This window comes from Zeus faber, assembly GCF_960531495.2.
Source record: "Zeus faber genome assembly, chromosome: 18".
NCBI lineage: Eukaryota > Metazoa > Chordata > Actinopteri > Zeiformes > Zeidae > Zeus > Zeus faber.
The window spans coordinates 12,786,950-12,813,273 of NC_137210.1; the positions used below are offsets into that span (position 1 = coordinate 12,786,950).

At 43.9% G+C, this 26,324-nt stretch overlaps 2 protein-coding genes across 6 annotated transcripts; both read left to right on the plus strand.

Moving 5' to 3' along the window:
* Positions 1-3,302: 3,302 nt before the first annotated feature.
* spryd7b (SPRY domain containing 7b) lies at positions 3,303-8,768 on the plus strand. Its single transcript, XM_080019053.1, has 5 exons — positions 3,303-3,543; positions 5,339-5,455; positions 5,778-5,944; positions 6,721-6,823; positions 7,628-8,768. Exons 1-5 carry the CDS (start codon positions 3,375-3,377, stop codon positions 7,723-7,725), a joined length of 654 nt encoding a protein of 217 aa, XP_079875179.1. The 5' UTR covers positions 3,303-3,374; the 3' UTR covers positions 7,726-8,768.
* A 400-nt stretch (positions 8,769-9,168) lies between these two features.
* On the plus strand, positions 9,169-24,246 carry kpna3 (karyopherin alpha 3 (importin alpha 4); the record flags this gene model as incomplete). 5 transcript variants are annotated; one of them, XM_080019046.1, is made up of 17 exons in its annotated part: positions 9,169-9,237; positions 12,347-12,391; positions 14,830-14,925; positions 15,569-15,601; positions 15,743-15,795; positions 15,891-15,986; positions 18,539-18,624; positions 20,150-20,236; positions 20,325-20,494; positions 20,753-20,797; positions 20,957-21,088; positions 21,203-21,331; positions 21,773-21,877; positions 22,440-22,511; positions 23,289-23,451; positions 23,856-23,950; positions 24,045-24,246. In XM_080019046.1, the coding sequence occupies 17 exons, from the start codon at positions 9,169-9,171 to the stop codon at positions 24,141-24,143; spliced, it is 1,575 nt and encodes a 524-aa protein (XP_079875172.1). In that variant the 3' UTR covers positions 24,144-24,246. The 5 variants fall into 5 exon arrangements, with proteins under 5 accessions (XP_079875172.1, XP_079875171.1, XP_079875173.1 ...); XM_080019045.1 differs by having other exon boundaries at positions 14,830-14,919; XM_080019047.1 differs by lacking the exon at positions 15,569-15,601 and having other exon boundaries at positions 14,830-14,955.
* Between the last annotated feature and the right edge of the window lie 2,078 nt (positions 24,247-26,324).

Below are 26,324 nucleotides of genomic sequence, written 5' to 3' on the forward strand. Positions count from 1 at the left end.
GAAACACAAATCATTGCAGGCCTGTCAAATATTCAGAGTCAATCTCATATGCGCTATGCAATTTTAATTTAGGATGAATAAGACAAAATACACGCAGCTTGTGTAATCGACCTTTTGAGAATAAAATATATTTTTTTAAAAACCCTGCCAGCTATTTATTCCAACACGAGATTTGCTCACTGTGCTGAAACGCCACTTGGGCCTTGTTATGTAACTTGCAGCATCACTCTGCTCTGCGGGGAACCTTTACACTGAGCTGGCATTGGCTATTTTTAAGGCAATAACACTGCACCGATTGCTTTTTATTAAAGATGCACGCTTTTCTTGTGAGTCTGCATAAGCATAACCGGTATACATACACAGAATAAATAAACATAAAGCGAATGATATCATACACGTGACACGTTTTATTATAGGCGAGAGAATATACAGTAGGCATATGAAAAACTTCACTATATGTTGAGGGTACACTTTTAACAGAGGGTGAGATTACAGCTGGCGAAACAATGGACAGTGGAGTGTAAAAGGGTCAGGAGACAACTCGGACACGCACCCAGCAGACGTGTGCAGATGTGAATCCCTTCTCGCCAAAATGAACCGGCGTCGACAAGGTGCGAGGCCATCGCACCCAGGAACGCTTCACTTTCGGCTGCGGAGACCCCCGAGAGGGGTCCGAATTGGGAGCGAGAAGAACCGCCTCCTTCACCTCATTCTTTTTCTTTGGGTTTCTAGATCCACCTCTCCGAGCCGCGGATAGTTCCAGCTTCTAACGTCGTCACGAGGATCCGGGGAACCGAGATCCGCGTCTGAGGTTCCCGGGGGACAGCGGGGTCTCCCGGAGGACCCGCAGCTTCATCCCGGAGCGCCCGGACGAGCGGCTCCTCCCGGGTCCTGGAGGACTCTGTGACCGTCGGCGGCCACAGCTGCTCCTCCAGCGCCGCGTCCAGCTGTCTGGCGTGCAGGTGGTATGCCCGCATCAGCGCCGGCCCCAGGCCCTCCAAGTCGGAGGACCTCAGGCTCTTCTTGTGCTCAACTTGCTGGAGCAGTTCGTCGATCCCGTCGCCTCCTCCGCGCCTCCGGAGAGCAGCCGCAGCGCCGTGCGCCAGCTCGCCGCTCCCCGCGACGCGGCGCTTCACTCGTTCGTGCGACTCTTCCAACGCGCACAATTCATCTTCCTTATTTATGTTGCGCGAATAAGTTTAAAGTCCGCCTGCATTCTTCAGTATGCACCCCGGGCAGCGCTCCGATCCCGATCTACTAATCCGCAGAGAGAGTGGCTGGTCTCCGGGCTTCGGGCACCACTGCGCGGGGTCTCGACGCGGCAGGTGGGGCGTTTCAACGCCGCCGCTCTCCCCACCGGAGCCCGGCTCCCTTCCAGCATGCCCCCCAGACACTTCCTGCAGAAGCAGTGCGAACAGGGCAGGACCTGCGACCCGGGCCAGAGAGGCGGCAGCAGATCGGACACGTCGGGTCCCCTTCCAAAAGATCCATGATCTTCTGCAAAACACACACACCATCCATGCGTAAGAGCAGAGAAGCTACGTACCTCGGCATCCACACGCAGAGGTGACTTATCGGTGGACACGACGGACGTTACGCACGATAATATTGTACCAGCGCAAATGATTACGATTATATTTTCCCCAATGTCATCTCCGTGGTTCAGCCATCTCCAAAATGGACATGACGGACGCGATCAAGAATAAAAAGTGGAAATGAGAGACTCATTACGCACATCGCACCGTCTGATAACCACGATGAACCGGTATTTAGACTATTAAGAATAACCCCTAAAAAAAAAAAAGAAAGAAACAAAATCCACGTCACTTGCAAGTTAAAGCGCCGTTCGTTATGAACCCCGGACCGCGCGTCAATAAACGAGAGGCTCGCTCCGGTCGGGGTTCAAGGCGCCCGACGCTGCGTGGCGGATTTGCGGACCGAAACGAGAAATGCGTGAGAGCCGGCTCCTGTTGGCAGGGCACCGGGGAAGGCTATGACAGATTTTGCAAACGCATAGTAACATGCAGCCACTGGAGCACGGCGATCACTCACCAGCTGAGCTGCGGAGCCGCGCGGCGCTTGTTGCTGTGCAGACTTCGCCCTTTGCGGAGAAACGGGTTAACCCCTTCGGTGCCGGGAAAGTTGTTTCGTCTCCATTTGAGTCCTCCGTTAACGTGTCCTATTTGTAGCCGGGTAACCCTTTTGCGTTTTGTTTTTTTTGTTGTTTTTTTTTTATCTCAAATACGAAGATGTATTAAAATAAAAAAAATAAAACGACGCCCTGGGCATGTTGGAGGGGGGTGGGGGGGGGGGGGGTTGTTGCTACGCAAAACAGTACAGCGTGAAAGACAGTCAACTATGTTTATGCTGCCTTCAAATGCAACTCGGAAATCGGTTATTCCGCCTCTGTAGTCGCCACTGCTGAGCTGAATGTGATGCCAATGCCCTTGACCAAGGTTGTGAGTTTGACAAGCGTCCAGACGTTACGTAAAAAGCACAGAGTCGTTTCGAACTCATGCGCGTCTTCGAGTGAAACCCCATTCAAATGGAACTTATTTCGCCGTTAACGCCGCGTGCCGCCAATGTCACCGCGACGTCAGGTCTGCCAGGTGTGCGAACTTGGGATCTCGATCTCGCAATTTCGATTTTGAAATGTGGACTTGAATGGCCTTTAACTTGGGTGTTTTTTTTCAAAGTAGGAGGTGGGATTTTTTATTTTTTTTTTAAACGCCCGATTTCCGACTTCAGTGGAACGCAGCATCCAGCCGCAGTTTGGCACTGTACTGGCTTTATTACCCTACTTTCTAAACCCCCTTGAACACTGATGGGTAAGTATAATCAAAAGTAAAGCACAATAAACAACGCCAGTGAAACGTAGCAGGTGCATGTTTCCCACATCGTTTTATTTTTTTTATATATACAGGTCCATGGCCATAATAAATAAAAAAATAAAAAAATAATAAACAGTTTCCCGGAATCCACTTCCCACGATGCCCTTTCCGCCGCCGTGCGATTGGGTGTGCCACGACCCTCTGCGTACAACAGAGTAAGAGCTTGGCTGTCTTCTCGTGTGGGTTTCGCGGTGCAAACGACTTCCAACTCCTGTTTACGTAACATCCACACATCGATATCCAATAGTTACTTAGTCACGTGTAGAAATGTTGACCTTGATTTTCTTCCCTTGTTTCCATGCCATCAGGAGCAACTTGCCTATCCGAGCCTGCGTTGTGATTGGACGCGCCGGGGAGAGGACTCCAGATGCGTATCCCATCGCTACCGCAGGGTGTCGCTGTTATATTTTTTGGGTTGTTTGTTATTTTCGCCGAAGCCCCGGTTTTTTTGTTTTTTTGTTTTTTTGGGGTCGACTTTCGCGCATGCGCACCTTGGCTTCAATCGCCAGCGTAGAGCACTTCCGGAAGCGGTGCGTCAGCTCGACAATGGCCGCGATGTTTACGTGTTGTCTCGGCTGCTGCGGGGATGGAGGCTCGGGGCATATCCCCCTGAAAGAGATGCCCACCGTCCAGCTCGACACGCACCGCATGGGTGAGTAGGGTGGGCTTTTACCCCGCACGTCCCCCCTCCCCCCCCACCTAGCGTTGCCTATCGGGGGTGTGATGGTTCGGCCGCATTCACAATCGTTTTGTTTTTATTTAACCTTTATTGAACGCGGAGGGTCCCGCTGAGGTGCACGAGAAAAACGCAACTCGCAGCCGGTCAAGACAGACAGCAGCATAAACATAAAAAAAAAAAAAAAAAAACACCAAATATTTACAGACAAACACACACAAAGGGAGACAACATTTAAACGTAACTAAAAAAAACAAGCGCAGGGAACCCACATTTCAAAAGAGACATTTGGAGGGTTCGGCAAAAACACGGACGTCTTTAAGGAATCCGCCTCGAATTCTTTCATGTTGGATTCAAAGGCATTTTCACGAGGTTAATTCATTACGTCTCAAGTCGTTCTGCAACGTATGGTTATACACGCGCCCCTTTTCCGAATTTCCGTACGGGCACATGGGACAGAAAGCATAAAGGAGGTCCCGAGAGGGCAAAGAGTATTGTCCGGCACCTTTCTGCGTGATAAAGACACAGAGGTAGTGTGGGAGCAGACCGAGAATTGCCTGATATACGAAGGCGCACCAGTGACAGCGCCTACGGGTGGCCAGAGCAGGCCGCCCTACCCGAGAGTATCCCCCACAGTGGTGAGTCAGGAAGCATGGTAGGCTGTGTCATCCATATGAAGACACTGAGCAGAGCGATTCATATATAAAAGATGACCATAGTCTGACACAGATTAAAAACAAGTGGGGAAAAAAAAATCGACGATAGCTTCGGCGTTAGAGATGGATGGATACTTTATTTGTTACTTGCTGTGTTTCATTTGAAAAATGAAACGGATGTCATTTTACAATAAACGTAAACATTTACAAAGAAATATTGGTAGTATACAATAAGCTTGAAAAATAACAAAAAAAAACAACGTTTCCCAACAAGTAGTTGATTCCGGTGCGAATCTAACCCCGAGTTTGTGTTTGCCTCATAGTAAGTCACTTCTTGTGTCTGGTCTCTGTGTGGTACAGTATTTGTTGGTTTCCCACATGATACTGTTTCCCCCAGGTTCCGGACTAGGCCTTCGTTGATCATGCTGGCGACAGGCACGTTGAATGATAAAAGTCACGGCATATACAATCCGTTTTTTATTTATTTATTCATTTATAGTTAGAGTTAGAGTCAGACCTTTACACAAGCTTTGATGGTCTCGGGGCCAAACATAAACTTAAGCTTAAACCAAAACATTGTTCAGTTACAGGGTGTCTGCCGGTCAAGTCTTAAATGTATTAACTTCTGTTTTACAAATATCAGGTCTTGAAAGTCATTCAATATTCTTACATTTTTCTTGACTTCTGAATTCTGGACTTATTTTTTTTCCTTCTTATTTTACGTGTGTGTGTGTGTGTGTGTGTTCGTTCTTCGTTGTTCGTTCTTCGGCACAATACTGACGGCAGCTCCTCCAAGGCTTCATAGGGGGAGAGTTGTAACATCACATGATATTGCACCCGGTAGCTGTAGAATTCCCCTAATATAACACGCGTTTCCATGACGAATGGGCCTGCTCGGTGCACTCCATTCTCCCTCAGGAAAGCCCCCGGGCACAATCCTGCTGTAACACTAGCCGTCCCTAATTCTCAGATGTGCGATTTTTCTTGTGGCTATTTTCTTTTTTCTGTATTGGTTTCTTTACAACACAGACATCTATAACCTGACACTCATTGGGGCCTTTCTACTGGATCATTGTATAGTAATATATACTATGTTTTGTCTGTCTTTGAATTAGGCACAGATGTTGTAATTGTTAAGAGTGGACGAAGGATATGTGGCACCGGGGGCTGTCTTGCCAATGCTCCATTGCATCAGAACAAGAGTTATTTTGAATTCAAGATCCAGTCTACTGGTAAGTGACAGCTATCCAATGATACCATTCTCACAGATGTTATTTGCTAAAAAAGTCATGGACGAGCTGACCTTAGAAGACTAAGGTTTCTCCCCCCGATTTTTTTTCTCACTGATGGTGAGGAATACATAGATGGCTGATTTGTTCGCTTGGTGTAAAAGGCTTTCGTATCCAACTCTCAAGGGCAGAAAGAGTGAATAAATTACTTTATTTTGTCACAGGCACTGCGTATGCCGGCTTTGCTAATCATACATCACATCGTTCCAAGTGCTGACTTGAAACAAAATATGAGTGAGCTCTTAATCTTGTACTTTATTTCTAGGTGTGTGGGGAATTGGTGTTGCCACTCAAAAAGTCAACCTTAATCAAGTACCTTTGGGCAGAGACACAAACAGCCTAGTGCTGAGGCATGATGGGTCGGTGTACCACAATAATGAAGAGAGGAACCGTCTGCCTGCTAACAGCCTTCCTCAGGAGGGGGACATCGTGGTGGGTGAAATAATTTGTTTGAGCTGATTGTTTTTTGCAGAGTACTACAAATACTTGGAGACACAACTGACCTGTCTGAAGTCATGCACAAATGTTATGAGACACAGTTAGTTTCCTAAAAGTCTCCTCAAAAGAAGAAAAGCTACAGAGTAACATTGTTGTAAAAAATGTTTTGTTTTTTTTTTTATATAAGTTTAGTAAGTATTGACTGTAGCTATACATTTAGTTGTGATATTTCTGTACAGGATGAATAAATATGTATACAATTATATTGACACAGATAACAAGAGGTGACTCAGATACTGCTTATGTACTACTTGTGTACTACTTTTCCTTTTCGCACTAGCTTGAGACAGGTTTACTATTTAGCCAAGGTGTATTGATCTGTCGAATATTTCCATCTGTTGAGCTTTGTAACACTTCAAGCCAGCCTGCAGCTGGAGTTAGCCACGTTCAGGGGTGGGAAATGCCCGAAAACTATGCAGTTCTGTTAATCTCCAAGTCTTTAAGGAATTTGCCAGCTTTACAGGCAAGGGTTGATTGCAGCCAGGAATTATGAGTTGACTGCTAAGTTAATAGCTCGATCCAAATTGGGTCACATTTTGAAAGAACGGTAATCTTCAGTTTGCCAACGTGGTGCAAATTGCCTTCATCTTCCCCGGTCAGGGTCGTGGGGTGCTAGAGCCTCTCCTTGCTTGTATTGGAAGTAGGACAGGGAGGAACCTTTAATGGGCTGCCCGTTCACCTGTTCCCCTTTGTATGATTTTCTATCCCAGGGCATCACATATGATCATGTGGAACTGAACCTGTACCTGAATGGAAAGAACATGCATTGCCCCGCTTCAGGAATCCGGGGCACAGTGTATCCTGTAGTTTATGGTAAGTTCATTTGTAACATACTTACTGGCTTGATATTTTTCAACTGAGGTTTGATATTTCAGAGAAAGTAGTTTAAAATGGATTTCTTGTTTTATGGACATTGTGTCTAAAGACAATTGACCAGATTTACAGCGAGCCCTCGATCAGTTACATTCATCCGCAACTAGAGGGCAATATTTGTACACGTTCGCCCTCGGTGCCTACACTGTATTCAAGATTCAAGATTCAAGATTTTTATTTGTCACATACATATACATACTTCCATACATATATGCAGTGAAATGTAATAATGTATCTGGTGATTTGCATTGCGAACTTCCAAGTTATACCCTAGACCTAGGGTAGCTCAGGCCATGTGAGATAACATCCATAGGTTTGTCTAAAGAATAATAGAAGACCAAGTAGAGTGTAATGTGATATGGGTGAACTGCTTTATGATAGTGAAAATAAGAGATGGTCTGTTTGGACTAAAACATTGCCTTTTAGTTTTGCTGATAACATTCATTTTATTCCACCTACATTACTATAGTTTCATACTCTTAGCTCTTCATTTAATATGTGCACATTGTGTTACGACTTTCAATGGGTCAATTGGAATGTTATTTTCTGCTATGACTCTATTGTTTGAACGTATGAATGACGACCTGGGTTACACCAACATTTCTCACAGTGACAACTCAGAAGTGGTCTCTGCCACATTTACCACCTCCTGTGAGGAGGTCTTTGTTTTGGACGAGGTGAAAGGTCAAGTTGGTTTTGTGTCCCTCAGTCTAATTTGTACGTCTTCTTCCCCTGTTGTTGCAGTGGATGACAGTGCCATCCTAGACTGCCAATTTAGTGATTTCTACCACGCGGCTCCACAAGGCTTTGAGAAGATCCTTTTCGAACAGCAAATCTTCTAGAGCAACGCCTCGTTTCCCACTTCCATTCTTCCTCCTCCTCCTCCTCCTCCCCCCAAACCCCCGTGTGTCCACCCAGCTGGCATCTCACAGCACCTTCTTTGATTTACAGTGTGGTATTGACTCGAACACGTCATGTCAGACATATGTACCTGTTTTTTTTGTTTTTGTTTTGTTTTACCGTAACCGCTCCGTTTGGTTTTGCTGCTATTCTAGATTGACGTTAGGAGGGGTATCTGTCCTTGAGGCGCGGTTCCCAGTTAATACTCAGCTCTGTTGGCCATAAAGAACTTATTACTTTGTGTCAGTGAAAGAAATGATCCTCATACACTTAATCGCTTGTTGTTGCTACTTTAGAGTTTGTGTGTTTTTATTTTTTTGTTTTTTTTTGTGTGTGTGTTTTCTTCTCGGACTAAATGTTCCCATTTATTAGGACGGGAAGCCGTGTTTTGATAACATGCGCTACGCTGAAGGGTTCAATTACCAAGGCTCACTGGCGAACATGACTACCATGCGAACACCTCACACATCCAATTTGACATGGACGTTTAAAGCGTTATGTCTCTCATGGTATTACATTTTGTTCTTTTGTTGACATGTCTGTGCACGCCGAGCCATCAATACGGACCCGTAGAGCCCACATAACTGTTAATAGTGTGATTTGCTCCTTTCTCAGTCGACGTGAAGACAACACTCCAGGGAGGAGGAATAAAGGTTGAGCTTTAACACCTCGTTTAGTCGGCGGCGGAGGAGATGACTTGGCAAAGTGAAATATTGCTTTACGTCTCAGCAGGTTGTCTAATGATGTCACGTTCTTCAGCTTTGCCTTCTCTTGTCATTCAAATAACTCTTTTAAATTATATTTATCAATCCTACAAAACTGCTGAACCAAGACTCTGGAGTTGGGATTCCAGTCCCACTGCCACTTGTCAAATTTATATTTGCATTACATATCCATTGAAGGGTTAATTATTTCAAACGCTTGTCTTTCTTTGCACAAAATGACGTGATTGTACGACACATATTGTTGATTCATTAAAACTTTGTTCTCTGAAGCTTTTCGTAGAGTGCTTTAATTCTTCACCCCGTTTCGTGGCTGTTTTGAGACCCCATATGATCCCCGAACGACTGTTGCGTTATCGTGAGATAGTGCGATACTTTATATCACAACGAGAGCGACGTCACCCGCGTTATCTCGCAACACGCACACAAGACGACGCAAAATACATTCACGTTTCTGCATCCGATCGCTTCGCTGCGGAGCGACTGTCGCCCCTAAGGTCCCGGTGGCCGCAGCCCGGCTGAGTGGAACCGGGACGGAGCTGAGCTCCACCTCTTCGGATCCCCAGCGGGGAGGCGGCGGCGGCGGCGGAGGCGGAGGAGGAGGAGGAGCCTCTTCTCTCTGACTCCCACTCAGCCGGAGGAACAGCCCAACCCTGCGCAGCCATGGCAGAGAACGCCGGCTTGGAGAACCACCGCATCAAATGCTTTAAAAACAAGGGACGCGATGTCGAGGTGAGCCGCTATCTCGACGACCAGGGCGCAGGCAGAGGTCATATGGTTCTTAATATGTTTTCAACAGTTAAGTAACTGCTCAGCTGCTCGGCTAGCTGCTAGCCGAGCAGCTGAGCTAGCTTCCAATGACTTGAAACGCTAGGCTAGCTGCGAAGCTAACGTCAGACGCTAACGTCAGAGGCCCGTTGATCTTCTCTGCCGACATTTGTGGCGACTTCGCCGTCGTTTTAATTCGACTTACACCCAGTTCTACCAGTTGGTTAGACCGCTCGAGCATCCAGTCTTAGGGGTTTAATGTTGAACAGCTCGGAGCTCCGTCCGTTTCCACACCTTCACCTCCTTACTAGCTAGCCGCACCGCACGGCTAGCAGCGCCAGCTCGGAGGGCAGGCAGCGATGCTCTGACCTTAATCTGGTCCATCCGTGTGTGATTAACAGCTCGCCAAAAGGAACAATCAATATTCAATATACGTTAACTAACGTGTCCGGGAACTTGTCCGCGGTATCGCAGTTTGCTTGACGGTAGTGCCTCTCTAATCTCTCCGGGTCCAGGCCTCACTTCACACTGAACACACACACTGACAGACACCCACGAAGGGAAATTACAGCGTCGTTACAGCAGCTCACATTGAAATAATATGAATAAAGAGTCGCTAATATCCAGTAAACCTATAAACGAACAAAATTATTTGATGCCAACATTTGGCATTATGCAATACACCCACAAATGAAGTCACCTAGGTATCAACAACTGACAGTCAGACAATACAATCTACATATACCGCCTGCACCAAAACAAAATGTTTATAACGATATAGTATATGGAGTAAAACATAGACCTTATGGTATTCTTTTTATTAGTGGTGTTAAGTAATGATGGTTGTTGCCTTTTTGATCATGGCCCATATGTAGAGAATCATAAGTCCACACATATCAGTTTGGATCCATTTGGATCTTCTACGTTCATTTAAATTGCTCATCGACGTGTATCGTGCGCCACTAGAGTGTTTAGAAAGAGAAATGGTGCTGATCAAGATGGATAAAGTGTCATTTGAAGGTGTACGTGCGGATCACAGCGAACAGTGAAATGCCCTCACGTCTGTATGCTCACACATCACGCTTCATGCTTCTTATTATTATACCACTTTGTTTTAACTGGGGTTTTTTGGTCAAAAAGCAGAAGTTGTTTTGAAACGGAGTCGCAGTTTCAAGCACATGGCTACTACTTTGACAGACAGACATGGTCAAGTACATTCCTGCTGCTATTTCAGGCTCTTGGAGCTCTGGCTTGTTTTTTTCCCCCCCGAGCAGCCGGAACATGAGTTTGAGTTTTCCCAGTGGATTGATTACAGCATAAAACTAAAACTCCGGCGTGAGTTTAGTTAGTTCAGTGAGCCATGAGCCTTGACAGATCTCTGTATGGTTTTGTTTGAATATATGAGGAAAGTGATTTGAGGTGAGCAGATAAATATCTGCTCCTCCGCTTTACTAGTACGGTATTTTACATGGCTTGCAGTGATTGCCCAAGCTGTTTTAAACAGACGTATCACATGACTCTTGCCTTACAGATGTTCTGATAACTGTACTTGCCTACTCCAGTGTGGCACTTTAGTTTAGAATTTTCACTTATATTATACTGGCTATACTATACTGTAGGCTATTCTCTTTCACTTCATCTGTGGTGCCATTATAGCGACTGATTCCGAATGAAAAGGTGTACGCTATATTAATGAAGTTTATTTAGCTTTAGTGATTTGTTGTTCTTGAGGGGATCATTTGAATGGTATTTTCGTTGTGCTGTTGTTTGAGAAGGAAGTTAAGGAACTTTGAGTCATTCTGCTGTTCGGTGAATTGACATGACTGGTGGCTATCACTGGCTGGGAGATACCTTTCTGCTCCTCAGCCTCCGCAGTTAGAGTCATGACTGGCCCACGTTACGTAAGAGTCTATTTAGGAAGGCAACATGAACCGCTGCAAACAGTCACAAGATTGGAGACCACCCCAAACAGTTCTGGATGGGCTGGGAATCCAACAAACAGATGAACTGTTCTACTTAAGTGTCCTCCTTTCTGCAGCCTTCCATCAGCCTAACCAGCCCATAGATATCATTGAATATCTGTTATGTTCTTCCATATTTAAAACCAGCGTTGCTTTACAATTAAATGCTTAACGTTGACTCTTCTGTTTTGAAGTAGTAATCTAAAAGATTCTCATGGGACCAAGATCCCATTTGAATGACCTTTATTAGCAAATTAATTAAACGGAAACAGAGCCATCGCACTCCTGGCGGGTCAAGAAGTGATTTAAAATGGCGTTTCATGCGGAGGTGGGACAACAACAAGTTAATTGACAGAATATATTTACCTTTTCTCTAACCAAAGCTGGCATCTAATTTTAAAATTTGAAGCACAGCGAATGGCAGCAACAGCTTGCAATTCTACACATCAACACATAATGTCATATAACTGGAGACAGGTTTGTGAAGATGGCAGGCCATTTGGGACGAAACGTCTTGTGAAAGTTTGTGCTCAACATCTGTCGAAAGGAAATGAGTAACGACTAGGTGTGATCAATACGGAATAAAAGATTCTTCAGAGAACCCTTGTAATTTTCCTTGTACTGTAGTTCAGGCCCCTCTAATGGCCCAAAGCAATATTCAATATGGTTTATTAAGGCTTCTGTTTGGTGTCCACCTCAATGTGTTCATTTGTTTTTTTTTCTCTCTTTGATATTGTCAATTATGTGCTCATTTTTTCCGAATTTGGATATAGTGATTGTCAGATTAGTTCATGAATGTTTGCGGAAGAAACTGCCATGCACCTCCTCAGCAGACTGATTCCGAGACAGAGAGAGGGTCTGTAGGATCTTCTCCTCATAGTTGGAATGCTTCAGCTGTTTTAGCTGTGACACCCCTCGAGGTCACAGCGAGGTGAGAGAAACTATTTGGACCAGGCAACAATGGAGGGAAAAGGGGACATGGGTCTCATTCAAGAGTTTATGACAGATGGCTCATATGACTATAAATAAAAACAAAATGTCATCTCTGGTTACAACTGCCTAAATTGTGGATGGAAACAACATACTGTATTTTGCTATTTTGTTCTTTTCAGACTATGCGGAGACATCGAAATGAAGTGACGGTTGAGCTGAGAAAGGTGAGAACTCTCTACACACACACACACACACACACACACACACACACACACACACACACACACACACACACACACACCATCAATTATTGTTTTTGTCTTTTTAAAACCTGTTTCAGAGGGGTCCAACATCAGGAAAGTTAGCCTTTTAGCTGGTAACTTGTTAATTGCATAAAATGATTCTTAACTGAATTTGTATTATTTATTGTAAAAGTGTTTCTATGATTGTAGTTATGAATGTCTACAGTCCTAAGTTATTAAAGCAGTATTATTAAAGCATATTCAAACTTTTAGTCATTGTGTATAAGTACATTTGGGACAATTTAACAGTCATTTAGATATATACAGACTAGATATTCTTATACATTCATTCAATGTCAGCATAACCATTGCAAGCTTTCTAATCATCTTTAAGCTGTCATATCTGTTAAGTCTTTAAACAACTTTTAATGGCTTTTCATCCTAAAGATGATATGGAGGTGCTTTTCTGCACACAAAACACTGACTATTCAATCATAGGGTGGTGAAAGGGTTTTGTCATCACCTTTTTTTGTAATTAAATGTCATTAAAAAATAAAGAATGTAAATCAAAATTAATTTAGTTTATGCAATCGTTCAAAAACAAATTGATAAATAAATGGAAAAAATACTGGAATTTAGTGTTCAGCTGAAATCAAAAGGGTTTTCATTTCGGCGCACTGCTACTAATTTCCCTATTAATCTGATCGTATGCTGTGAAATTCAGTGAAGTTCAACAAACGGAATGCGGCTAATCAGTGTCAGTAGCTGCTGTACATTCCTTCTCACACATAACAAAAATAATTGATTTAATGCAGCTGTTACAGAAGTTGCACCTGGTAACGCTGTCCTGAGGCACGTTTATAAGAATTGAAGCCACGTTACAGGCTCTTGGTTCCTGCAGAGAGAGAGAGAGAGAGACACACACACACACACACACACACACACACACACACACACACACACACACACACACACACACAAACATATCCAGCATTGTGACTCGGCTGCATACGCCGGGTCTGTATCTTGCTGCTCATGCAGAATGATGTCTCCTGACCGCAGGGAATCCCCGACCCTCCCCCTTCTGTTCCCCTGTGTCAAGGATGTGTTCTCCCCCCCGAGCTTCTTCACATATGACCCACAATATATAGGCTGTCCAGAGGGGCGGGATACGAAATAAACAAATTTTAAACAGTGTGATTGCACACTTCGAATTTCCCATTATTATATTCTTATGATAAAGTCTCTCCACTCAATTTAAAGTGGGGTATCTATTTATTTATTTTTTTGTACAAAAAAATCCCTTTTGACATTAGACTCTTGAGGCAGTGGCACATGAGTGAAATCCATTGGAGTTGTCTCGGAGATGGCTTTCATGGAAACCGACAGCACCCACTGGGGTGATTTCTGGGGGAATGACTAACATCTGGGTCACGCCCTAAACCCACTGTGAAAAATTCAGATTCAGTAGCCTCAAAGGGACTTCCACTTGGCTGGCCCGAGAAGTTACTCCTCAGGTGTGTGCATATGCCTCTGTGACACTTATTTTATACATTTGTAGAATAATACTAGATCGATCTCTGTACTTTCAGACATTGGAATCTGCAGCAAAATGTACAAGTGCTGGAACGCAGTCCAGGTTTATTTGGGAAAACAGCGTTGCTGCTTCGTGCTGCAGGGGTCTCCAGTCTGGCACATTCCATTCTGCTAAAAGGGAACAGGCAGAGGAGCACTGCGCTAGCTTGTTAGTCACCGGTGACGCACTTCAGCGCGCTAGAAGGGAATGTAGGCCAAGGGAATCTCCTCCCACCCCTGACTCACTCCAAGAGTGAGTGTGTGGGTGTTTGCGCGCACTTGTCTAATGCTTGTATAATATGGAGCTGTAAACACTGACCTGTCAGGCACCTGTGTCTTACCCTTCTGTTGTCCTTAGCTCAGCTGTCTGCGTGTGTCTTGCTTGGACACTTTGTTAAAATCTAGCTGCGTGTATGAGTGCCTGATGGGGCTGGGCGATATGGCATAATTTATCTTCATAATCACAGGGATTTTGACCTTAAATGATAAATATATATATCATCATTTCAGCCTTTATTTTGAAATAGTCAATATTTCAGACATGGTGTTGTAAGAAAGTTTAGGTCAAATATGAACTACACTGTGTATCACAATGTCTTGATGACGTGGTAATACAATGCCACTGAAAGACAATTAACCAACAGCGATATCGTTGAGCTTTACTCACAAACTCTACAAACGGAGGAGTTTTCATATGTGGGCTGGAACCCAGAAAGTAGAAGTTGAGTTTAGCGATCAACAAAAGTTTCCAAGGTAGTCCCGGATTCCCTGCTAAAGAATTCATCAACATATTAATGAACGCTTTCATCTCCTCCCTCCTCATATCTCTGTCTCTCCGCTGTCAGAACAAACGAGATGAACATCTACTGAAGAAGAGAAACGTCCCACTGGTGCAAAGTCTGGAGGATTCTGATGTCGACTCAGACGTCAAAGGAGTAAGTGTGTGTGTGTGTGTGTGTGTCAAATGGAGTGAGCCTCACTTTGTGTTCATGGGAATTTAGCTGAGTGACAACCTTGTGGACGGGGTCACGAACAGCTTCAGGTCTGCGTGTGTATGTTTTTGTCAGCTGGTTGTTGTTTTTCCGAGCGGCAGCGTTTTGCTGACACGGTGAGTGTAAAGCACACCGGGCACGAGTTCCCCCGCAACCAAACTTTTATTTGAAAGATGGAAACTTTGCTCGACAACGAAGCCTGTTTTTCCACACAATCCACTTTTTTTTAAACAACAAAATGGCCTCATTAGGTTCTAGAGCCGTAACTTAACTTGTCGCCTAATAAATTAATTAGGTGCACTTTGAGTCTTTAACCGTGAATGGAGAAAATAAATTCTCTGTCCAGCTGCGACAAATCATATGCACATACACACACGCCTTGATGATGAACCTAGTTGTGGCGCCATTGAATTTGAAGGAAAACAGCTTTGAGAACTTAGTAGGATGAAAGCTATATAGTGTGCGTGTGAATATCTTGCCATTTTATTTTTTGTAATTATAAATAAGGTTTGATATTTCTTGTTCTTCATCATGATTTTGTGCGCTTTCCCTTTTTCACATGCTAACAAATGCCATCTCTCTTACTTTGCAGCAAAATGTTGAAAAACTTGATGTCATCTTACAGGTAAAACTGAACATTAGGACAATCCTATATCACATACTTTCTGTTATTCTTTTTGTTTTATTTTGATTTATTTTTTTACCAACTCAAAAGCTAGAATGTGGTGTCGTTGTACATGCAGTCATTCAATCTTTCCCTCTGTAGAACGCCACAAGTGATAATGCGGTCATCCAGCTCAGTGCCGTACAGGCTGCCAGGTAATTGGCACACAAACTGGCACACACTCTCAAAGTCGTCCAATTTTTTTCCACCCGCCGTTGTAACCATTCCTTCTCCCCTCCCGCTTTGACAGAAAACTCCTTTCCAGTGACAGAAACCCCCCAATTGATGACTTAATAAAGTCTGGGATCCTGCCCATCCTAGTCAAATGCCTGGAGAGGGATGACAAGTGAGTCAATTTTTAGACTGCTTTGTGATCTCCTACACTTATTTTGATGAGTTGATGCCAGTTGAACAGGAGCGTATCACTCTCCTGCTGTGCTGCACACACACATTTTTCTGTAAGGGCGAGGGGGGGGGCCTGGTCCACAGGGCAGTTGGCTGGTGCTCCAACCAGTCCTGGCCAAGCCAAATAAAACAGCATTCCTGTCCCCCGGAGTTCCCCCATTCCCAGGACCTTTTGTCCAGAGGTGGGAGCAGGGAAGAGGGTGGGCGGCATTGTATTGGGGAAACAATATTGTGTCATCTATATATTGAATATATTAGCATCGAAGATGGCATGGGAATAAAACTGATACAAATATGAAATAAATATATCAAAAACCTTGGTATTTTAATACATTTTCAGTAGCTGTGAGCGGTTTTGACAGTGTACAGTATATATACACTACTCACAAAAAGTTGGGGATATTTGGCTTTCGGGTGAAATTTATGGAAAATGTAAAAAGTTCATGCTACAGTGATATTATATCATGAAAGTAGGACATTTAAGTAGAAGCATGCAATGGTGATTTCCTCATCTCAAACAATTTATTGAAACAAAAGCCAACAATAGTGGTGGGTATACCTCAACAAAAAATGTCAATGTCAACAATAACTTGTCATGTGGCCTTGAACATCAATTACAGCTTGACAACGACGTCTCATGCTGTTAACAAGTCGATTTATTGTCTGCTGAGGCCTGGCCCCCCACTCTTCTTGAAGGGCGGCCCTCAGGTCATTGAGGTTCTGGGGTACAGAGTTACGAGCCTCTACACGGCCACTCAGCTGATCCCATAGGTTTTCTATGGGATTTAGGTCTGGAGAAAGTGCAGGTCACTCCATTTGAGGTGCCCCAGTCTCCAGCAGCCGTTCCCTAATGATGCGACCTCCATGAGCTGGAGCATTGTCGTCCATGAAGATGAAATGAGGCCTGTGCTGTTCATGCCGGGGCACAATGACTGGGTTAATGATGTTATTCAGGTAGTATGGGCTTGTCACTGTACCATTCACAAAGTGTAGGGCAGTTCTGTATTGACTAGACACACCTGCCAACACTGTAACACCACCACCACCACCAAAGGCTTGTGGCTGATGCATAGCGCTCTCCTTGACGTCTCCAACATCGTTGGCGGCCATCATTTCTGCTCAATGTGAATCGACTTTCATCAGAGAACAGCACTGAGGCCCATTGGTCCCTCGTCCAGCGTAAATGCTCCCTGGCCCATGCGAGACAATGATGCCTGTGCCTGGTGGTGTGGTCAGGTACCCTTGCAGGTCGTCTAGCACGCAGACCACGCTGATGGAAACGGTTTTGAATGGTCTGAGGTGACAGGTGCCTCTCACCTCCCTTAAATGTGCCTGGAGTTGAGTGGCATTCATCATCCGGTTCCACAGGGCACTGTTCACAATGAAGCGCTCATCAGTGTGGGATGTGGCCAAAGGACGTCCACTTCTATGCCTTTCTGTGACTCTTCTAGTCTCTGTGTCTCTGTTGCAACCTGCTGATGACACTGTGACACTCTGAGCTCAGTGGCCACTTCCCTCTGAGAACATCCTGTTTTAAGCCTCGTAATGGTGAGGTACTGTTGATCAATTGTTAGGTGTCGTCTTGGTCTGATGATGTCAAAATGTGAACCGCGTGATGAAGAGGACTGTTTAAATACCAATTCTAATTGAACCAGGAAATGTATTGGTCGATTCATGGATCAAACACCTGTTGTGAATTTTGCCTTGTTAGAGAACAGCAAGTTGTGCAAAAAGAACTGAAACATTGAACAGCTGGACATGTGCATTCAAAAGTTTAGAGAAAGTCAAATTAAGTTCACCTGTAAAGGTTATAGTGGATTTTAGGTTCATCCTGAAATTTCACCCAAAAGCCGAATATCCCTAACTTTTTGTGGGTACTGATCCAGATAATGGGCCAGTGTTCTTTCAGTTTCGAACTGCCCACCATACTTCCGCTGTTGGCAGACTGACTTGGGTCAACGTCTTATTGATACCGCCACGTAGAGGTGTGAAGGTTGCATGTGGTTTACTCAGAGGTTAGAAAGGTAATGTTCTGTTCATAAGCCTCGCTGGTCCAAAAGAGTACAAGGTACAAGGTCTCGATGCCGGTGCTTTCTGGGAGTACTGGAGGATGTCGACCGGATGCCAAGGGAGCTGCTGAAGTAGACGGACAGTACAGTGACCTCTGATAAAACCAGCGTTACCACTCCTGCTAACACTCCGGTTGCAAATTTCAAGACAAAGGAATGAAGGTGTGCTTTTTTTTTTTGTTTTGACTAAATCAAGCAGCAGACCTTTTGTCAAAGCCCCCCCCTCTCAAGCTTCATCCTAATCACGGCCCCGTGGACCCCAATGGCCCATCTCGAAAAGGGAGATAGCAGAGCTGGAGGCAGCATGGATGAAAAGTTCACAGCCCGTCACTCAGACTTTCTTCAGCCTGTTCCTCTCTTCTCTGAAAACAGCTCTGCCTTGCCTCTTGTGTTATTTGACATGTTTTTTTGTTTTTTTTCCCAGTCCGTCTCTCCAGTTTGAGGCAGCCTGGGCCCTAACCAACATTGCCTCTGGGACATCGGCGCAGACTCAGGCTGTGGTTAAATCCAGTAAGTTGACCTTGTTGCCGTCTGCTAAGGCTTATTTATTTGTGTTTCCCGCAAGGCCCAGTTCACAGACAGTAACAAGCTTTTTAACAAAATCATTTCTCACAATGTCTCAATCATTTTCTGTGAGTTTGTTGTTTTCTATGACCAAGCATTTTTACTTCTTTACTTAGGGCTTTATTTTAGCGGTTTAATAAGGGCTGTGTATCTTACGATACGTATCAGGATACAGGGGTTATGATTCAATCTAGAGATGCTAATTTAGATTTTGTGAAAATGACCGATAGCTGAACATTTAAATATTAGGGCTCTGTCCCTCGAAAAAAAAAAAATGAATTACTGTCTTTTGATGCTTTTGTTGGACTTTACAAATTATAATTATAAATAAGGGGAATCATAAATATATTCTTATACATATACACAGCTCTCTGTGCGATCGCGGAGAGATATGGAGCCGTTCCTCCAAATAAAACAACTGAAAACAGTGTTTTTAGTTGTTTATACCGTTTTTAGTTGTTGTATTTTGAGGGACGGGCTCAGAGGAACTCATGCCCCATTCTTCTGTTTTGGTTTTTTGGTTTGTTTTTGTGCGATCAAGACGCGAATGAGCTCAACCCCGCGGTAACATCATGTGACCGCAGTATTGAGGTAATCGTCACAGCCCTAGTTGCACGTGTCGCTGCCATGAGTTGTATTTAAGAAATATTATTGTATAGCCTATTTTTCTTTTACTATGCAACAAACTTTTTTTATCTCTTTTTTTTTAAATAATATTTTTAACTGAGTGTATTAATCGGTCAAAATTCATATTGTTGGTTAAATGGTTAATTATTAACATCCCTAATTCAGTATATTGCGATACATTAAGCAAGGCGCTATATTACGCTTTTTATTTTTATTTTTTATCTTATTTTAGGATAACTGTCAAAATAGGCTTGTTTTGCTTGCGGTACATACTTCAAATCCCAAGTTCCCACCTAAACATATTAAATGGCAAACCGGAAGTTTGTTTGGTCTCCGCCTCGCACTTTGAGCGCACGTTAAGCTGGCCCAGCCAAGGCTAGCGAACGTCATGGCCAATGCAAATGAGAAGGCAGAGCTTGAAGACCCTCCCTCATCATTAAGGTCTCTTGTTTGGAAACACTTTGGTTTCAAGTGAAATCCAACAATGGACAAACAAAAGCGGATGCAATGGAAGCGTTGAGCTGACATTGTTCATTATGGTGATGGAGTATGTTTCCGGAAACATACCCTATCTGGAACTTGATAACTCATTTTATCGGTCCGGTGTTAAAATTAAGCACCGCCACAAATCTTTGCCTGTAAACTATAAATTAAAATATCGATAAGTGCTTTTGAGAATCGATGCGATATCACAAAACACAGTATCGTGATACTTAAGTTAACTTTCACCAGTAACTTTTCTTGCACCCCTAGGTTTATTTGAGGTGGGAAGTACCAGGCGGGCATCGATTGGGGAATTTAAGAATGCATTCAATTTCACTGAATCTGCAATCTTTGTGTCCAGACGCAGTTCCTCTGTTCCTGCGGCTGCTCCACTCCCCTCACCAGAACGTCTGCGAGCAGGCCGTATGGGCTTTAGGAAACATAATAGGTGAGTGACCCTTCTCGTTACACATCTCACCTCGTGGGGCGGCAGTTCATTTGAAACATTGCAAACCTCCGGCCCCGTGCCTCCACAGGGGACGGCCCCCAGTGCAGGGATTACGTCATCTCCCTAGGCGTCGTCAAGCCGCTGCTCTCCTTCATCAGCCCCTCCATCCCGATCACCTTCCTCCGCAATGTCACCTGGGTCATCGTCAACCTCTGCCGCAACAAGGACCCGCCGCCCCCCATGGAAACCGTGCAAGAGGTAAAGACACATGTCAGTCCGCCCGGGCGCCTCCCAGACGGACTGCTCGGATGACGCTGCGCTGAGTTACACGGATTCGCTCCGTTTCCTCTCCCTCACCCCGGGCAATGTCCGGCCGTCTGGCGCTCACGGCGACGTCTGATTGTCCGACTTTGACAACAACTCCCCTTGTTTTTCTTTGGCCCGCTTTCTTCTTACCCCCGTTTGTCTCTTCCCCTGTGTTACGCCGCCCACTGACCTCCAGACTCTCTCTTACAGATTCTGCCGGCGCTCTGCGTGTTAATATACCACATTGATTTAAATGTGAGTATCTGGGAAAATCACAATAATAAAGCATACACTATATTCAATAGAGCTGTTTCATTTGAATTGCTCTTTTTGCCGATAGCATGTCAGTTCATCGGATTGATGGCTACCAAGAAAGGTGACAGTGTGTCATACATGATTGATATGTGTGTGTAGATACTAGTGGACACGGTGTGGGCTTTGTCCTATCTAACCGATGGTGGCAACGAGCAGATCCAGATGGTCATCGACTCTGGTGTGGTTCCCTTCCTCGTGCCTCTCCTCAGCAACCAGGAGGTTAAAGTTCAGGTCAGACACCGTCTTTTTTTATTTTTAATTTATTTTGCTAGCTTGTTGAAATCTATGAAACGAGGCCACACGCACGCTGTGGATTTTCAGTTCATTTCAATTGACTGTTCGCAGACAGCCGCTCTGAGGGCAGTGGGGAACATCGTAACGGGGACGGACGAACAGACGCAGGTTGTGCTCAACTGTGACGTCCTCTCACACTTCCCCAACCTGCTTACACACCCCAAGGAAAAGATCAACAAGGTAGTCACTGTCTCATGTTCCTTAAAGACTAGAGTTTGACCGATATATTGGATTTCCGGTATTTTGGGCCGATATTGGCGTTTTATTAGAAATCGGCCTGTCAAAGTTATAAACCTCCGATAAGAAAAATAATTAAGAGAGTCCCTTGGTAGAGCTGGGCGGTATACAGACATTTTTATGGTATATGGATGTATTTTCAAAGGAGATATTGGATGAGACAAGACCATTTATATCGATATAGTTTGATGTTGCGTTAAAAAATTTGGCGTAAAGAATTTTGAATTTAATGATATTGAAAATCGGTATCGACCCTTAAATACCCATACCGGCCGAGCCCAATTACAGACCCTTTCCATCAACCTTTTTTTATGGAACCAAGTCCTATGCACCTCATTTATGGTTGGGCAGCTATTCATTTCACTGTGTGTGATTGGTTTGCAGGAGGCAGTGTGGTTCCTGTCCAACATCACTGCTGGGAACCAGCAGCAGGTCCAAGCTGTGATCAACGCTGGACTCATCCCCATGATCATTCACCAACTGGCCAAGGTCTTTTGCTCATCTGAATGACTGAGATAAAACCCAGATTTCTTGGAGATTTTGACCTTTTCCTCTTCTTCATCATGTCATTGGTCACTTATACTAGTAGCAGAATGGGTATGTAGATTAATCTAGATAGAAGGACCTTCTTTAGCTCACTTGGCAGGACTGAACTCCAATAGACATGGGGACTCCAAGTCATGAAAAATTAAAATGAAGGCCTTCAATTATTTAAACATGTCTGACATGTAACTTAACAGGATGTACGTACATTATTTCATAACATGCAGAAAATACAATGCTATAATTCATTTTAGGCTTGGAACTAACTAGAATTTGATCAACTTGGGCTAATTCAAGATGAAAAAAATAAATATGCAAAGTTGGTAAAAAGAAAGTTTCATGAGGTCTTAGAAATACATATTTCGGAAAGCTGCAGATGCCCCATAGTGAGGAAATCGAGTGCTGGGTTAAATCCCTATTCCAAGTCTCTAATGAGTCGTATTGGCCTCTGGTTTGCGTCGACTGGGAGGAGCTCCGCACAGTTTGGTGACAGCCTGTCTCTCCGCAGGGCGACTTTGGCACTCAGAAGGAGGCAGCGTGGGCCATCAGCAACCTCACCATCAGCGGGAGGAAAGACCAGGTGAGAAGGACTGTGGCTGCAATCTGCCGCTTGTTATTCAAACCATGAAATAGGAACCAAGACATGGTCCTTCCATCCGTTTGTCCACACATAATGAGATGAAAGATGCCAGAAGTCATTAAATATGTTTTATGTTCATATTTGGTCATTTGGGCTGGGTATTGGGCAGGATCTCATGATTTGATTTGATATCGATTTAGCCTGATCTTAATGAGATGGCTCATGATATTATCCATATTATCGAGATACTGTATGTATCAAATTAAAATGATGACCAACTTGTCAGAATACAGAAATGTAATGTGACTGGTGATATTGAGTTTAAGCGGAAAATAGTTTCATAACTTAGTATCCAAGTATCAATATTACATTTTTCAATCAATCAGAATCAGAGGTTGAAACTATAGAATTGATTCATATCACTGTACCGATTGTTTTTTGTTTTTGAACCCAGCCCTACTGTTAATATTGGGATTTGTAAATAAATTACTAGTGTGCAGTTAAATTATCTATCTATCTATCTATCTATCTATCTATCTGAGTTTTTAAATTAATTTGAAAGCTTTTGCATTCCAGGTAATAATTAACAGTGTTTCTAAATTCATAAAACACGTTACTTTTAAAAATTTTTCTGAAAGTTTAGATAAGGAATGCCTTGTATTATCATTATTGTGACGATGTTTGTGACCTAACATTAAGGACGTTTCTCACATTTGTTACCACGTACGCATGTTGTAATTAAGTATGGTTGTTGTGTGTATGTGCGGGTTTGCGTAGGTGGAGGTCCTGGTGGAGCAGAATGTGATCGGTCCGTTCTGCGACCTGCTGTCGGTGATGGACTCCCAGGTGGTTCAGGTCGTCTTGGACGGCCTGAAGAACGTCCTCATCATGGCCGGAGACGAGGCCAGCGGCATCGCCGAGCTCATTGAGGAATGCGGAGGTGTGTGTGTGTGTGTGTGTGTGTGTGTGTGTGTGTGTGTGTGTGTGTGTGTGTGTGTGTGTGTGTGTGTGTGTGTGTGTGTGTGTGTGTGTGTGTGTGTGTGTGATCGTCTTGCGGCTCTGATCCAACGGCTTCGCTGTCTGTGCTCTGTTTGATCTGGGTTCTGGATGGTTTGCACGTGGGTTGTTTGTCCTTTGACATCACTCTCAATTCTCGTCATTCCAGTCAGCACCTTTGGGAAAAATTTAGCCCTGAGTAATACTGGATATTAAACGGACACGTTAGAAGGGTTTCTTATTTGATTGAATGTTTCTGTTGAAGAACGGAGCCATTATGATAAAGCCCTCAAAGGAAAAGGTGTTCCCTGAGCATTCACTCCATTTTGTCCTCTTTCTTACTCTCAGGTCTGGAAAAGATAGAATTTCTGCAGCAACACGAGAACGAGGATATCTACAAGCTAGCCTTTGAGATTATTGACCAATACTTTTCAGGGGACGATGTAAGTCTAGACAACGCCTCCATAAGCTACACAACAGTTGATTTATTTTGAAGGTGACACGTTGACATTTTTCGTTTTCCTGCCACCTTCCCAGATCGACGAAGATCGGAGTTTGATCCCCGAGGCCACCCAAGGAGGGACCTTCAGCTTTGATCCAGCTTCCAACATGCAAACGAAGGAGTTTAATTTCTAAAAAGCCAGGAGGTGTTTGGTTCCGCCAGCTGCACGGGTAACCTATAAATCACCCCAGACATTCATCCATCCCCAATCCAACCTGGCAACCTGGTACCGAAGGAGTTACATGACATCACTTCAACATGGAATCTCACTATTGAAGGATTTTCCGGCCCCGACTCTGGCACTGAGGAGTGTTTTCTTTTTTTTTTTTTTTTTCTTTTTTTTTTGTTTTGTTTTGACTTTTTGATTGAGATTCGACATCCTTCACAAAACATTTACAACCCTTCGCACAGGAGTCCTGGTCATTTGTTAAGTACCATTGCAATCTGGCAACTCGTTTTACCAACCGAATTACCGACATTCTCAGCCAGTGCTTTTAAATATCGCAACACTCAAAAGCAGAAGGAAGAGAAGCCTTCATGGCAATATATATATTTTTTTTGATTGCCAAAATGATTGATTGATTCTTCACTAAGACAAGCACACATTCAGACACGACACACACGTACACACACACACACACACACACACACACACACACACACACTCAGTTTGACACAGAAGATTTGTGTGCATACTTCTGTTAGAAGCCATCACATCACTTATGGGGAAAGAAATACTGCTGTTTTTGTTTTGTGGCTTTTTTTTTGTGCTTTTCCTTCCCTGGATTGTCTTCTGGTGTTAACGTCACCCACACAAGCACCCACGCACGTTTACATGCACTTCAATAAGCCCATAAATAATAAGACAAATAAGCCACAATCTGGTTAAGGCAATATTCTGAATATTGCAACTCATACAACATACGTTAAGGTGTCATACAACACCGTACCCCAATGATCTTGAGTTTAACTTGAAATAGCCGCAAAAAACAGCGATTCTGACGTATACATTTTGACACTGAAAGAGTTGTTTCTGCAGATGAACAAACGGACACTGTGGCGACTGCCAGTAAACACGCACGCTTTTGGTCGGAAAGTGAGACCGTTTTTATGTTGAGTTTGGTGAGGGACCTAAATATAGCAAGATATTTAGATGGGCACAAGAACCAAAACGGGGACATATTCAAGAAAGTGTCAGATTGTCGGATTGTAGACAGACATTTTTCTCTGACGGTAGAGCAAGTACTACCCATCAATGAACCAAATATGCCACTCATGTAAACGCTTTTTTCCAGTGTTCCCATGATTCTAAGCGCATGAAACACCTTAATCGCATTATTGCCTTAACCCGACTACTGAGCTTAATCGGGGCATTGAGTGCATGTAAACTCACTGACTGATACCTGGTGGCCGACTGTCCCAGTCCCTTTGTCCTTCAGTTTAAAGAAATAATCCCAGAGCTAAGCCATGGACTACCACGGACCCCACTAGGCACAGGGGGTGCCTAGGATGGAGCGATGGCGCTCCACAGCGTGAAGAGGATCCTGTGGCAGACTGACTGATGGGACTGCTGACTCAATGACGTCACTTTTATTTTTTTTTTAATTTTTTTTTTTTTAAGTGACCTCTGTCAAATTATCAAGCTCAATGACATTTATGTTTGGAGAAAAAAAAATCAGCAAAAATGTGAAGAGAAATGCCATATTATTATTTTTTCAATACAACGGTAGTCTCTTACTCACCATTGTCTCCAGTAAGCACAGAGCAAAGACAAAAGTTTTATTTTTACCAATGTGGAGGCCTACCATGGCAGCAAGCACCTCTGGGTGAAGCCACAGAGACTGAAGAAGAGAAACGTTAGCTGTATTCCCCCCTTGTTAGCTGTATTCCCCCCTTCCCTGAAATGATTCAAAACTCCTCCCTGAGTTGAACATCAAACTTGCAAGCTAAAAGAAATCAAAACTTAAAATCAACAGTGTGCTGATCCGGTTGGAAGTTATTGTGTTAATTTTCCCGTTGAACAATGTACTTTATATGAATGGCATTGGTTTTGGCTCCTGAACTTCCATGTATTTTTTGTTTTTGTTGTTTTTTGGAGGAGGGGGGGGGGTCCTTAATAGTTTTCTTCAGTCTTATGCACACGTCGGAGAGGTGCTCTCTGGCTGCAGGAAGGGGCCTATACTCAGTGAAGTCTAGACCCAACTGGGGTCCGCTGTTCTCGGCAGTACCGTACTACTTTTAACGAGCTCACGTGTCACCATCGATCTGAATAACTGTACAAAAAAATGTGATGTGTATCATAATTTGCTGTTTCA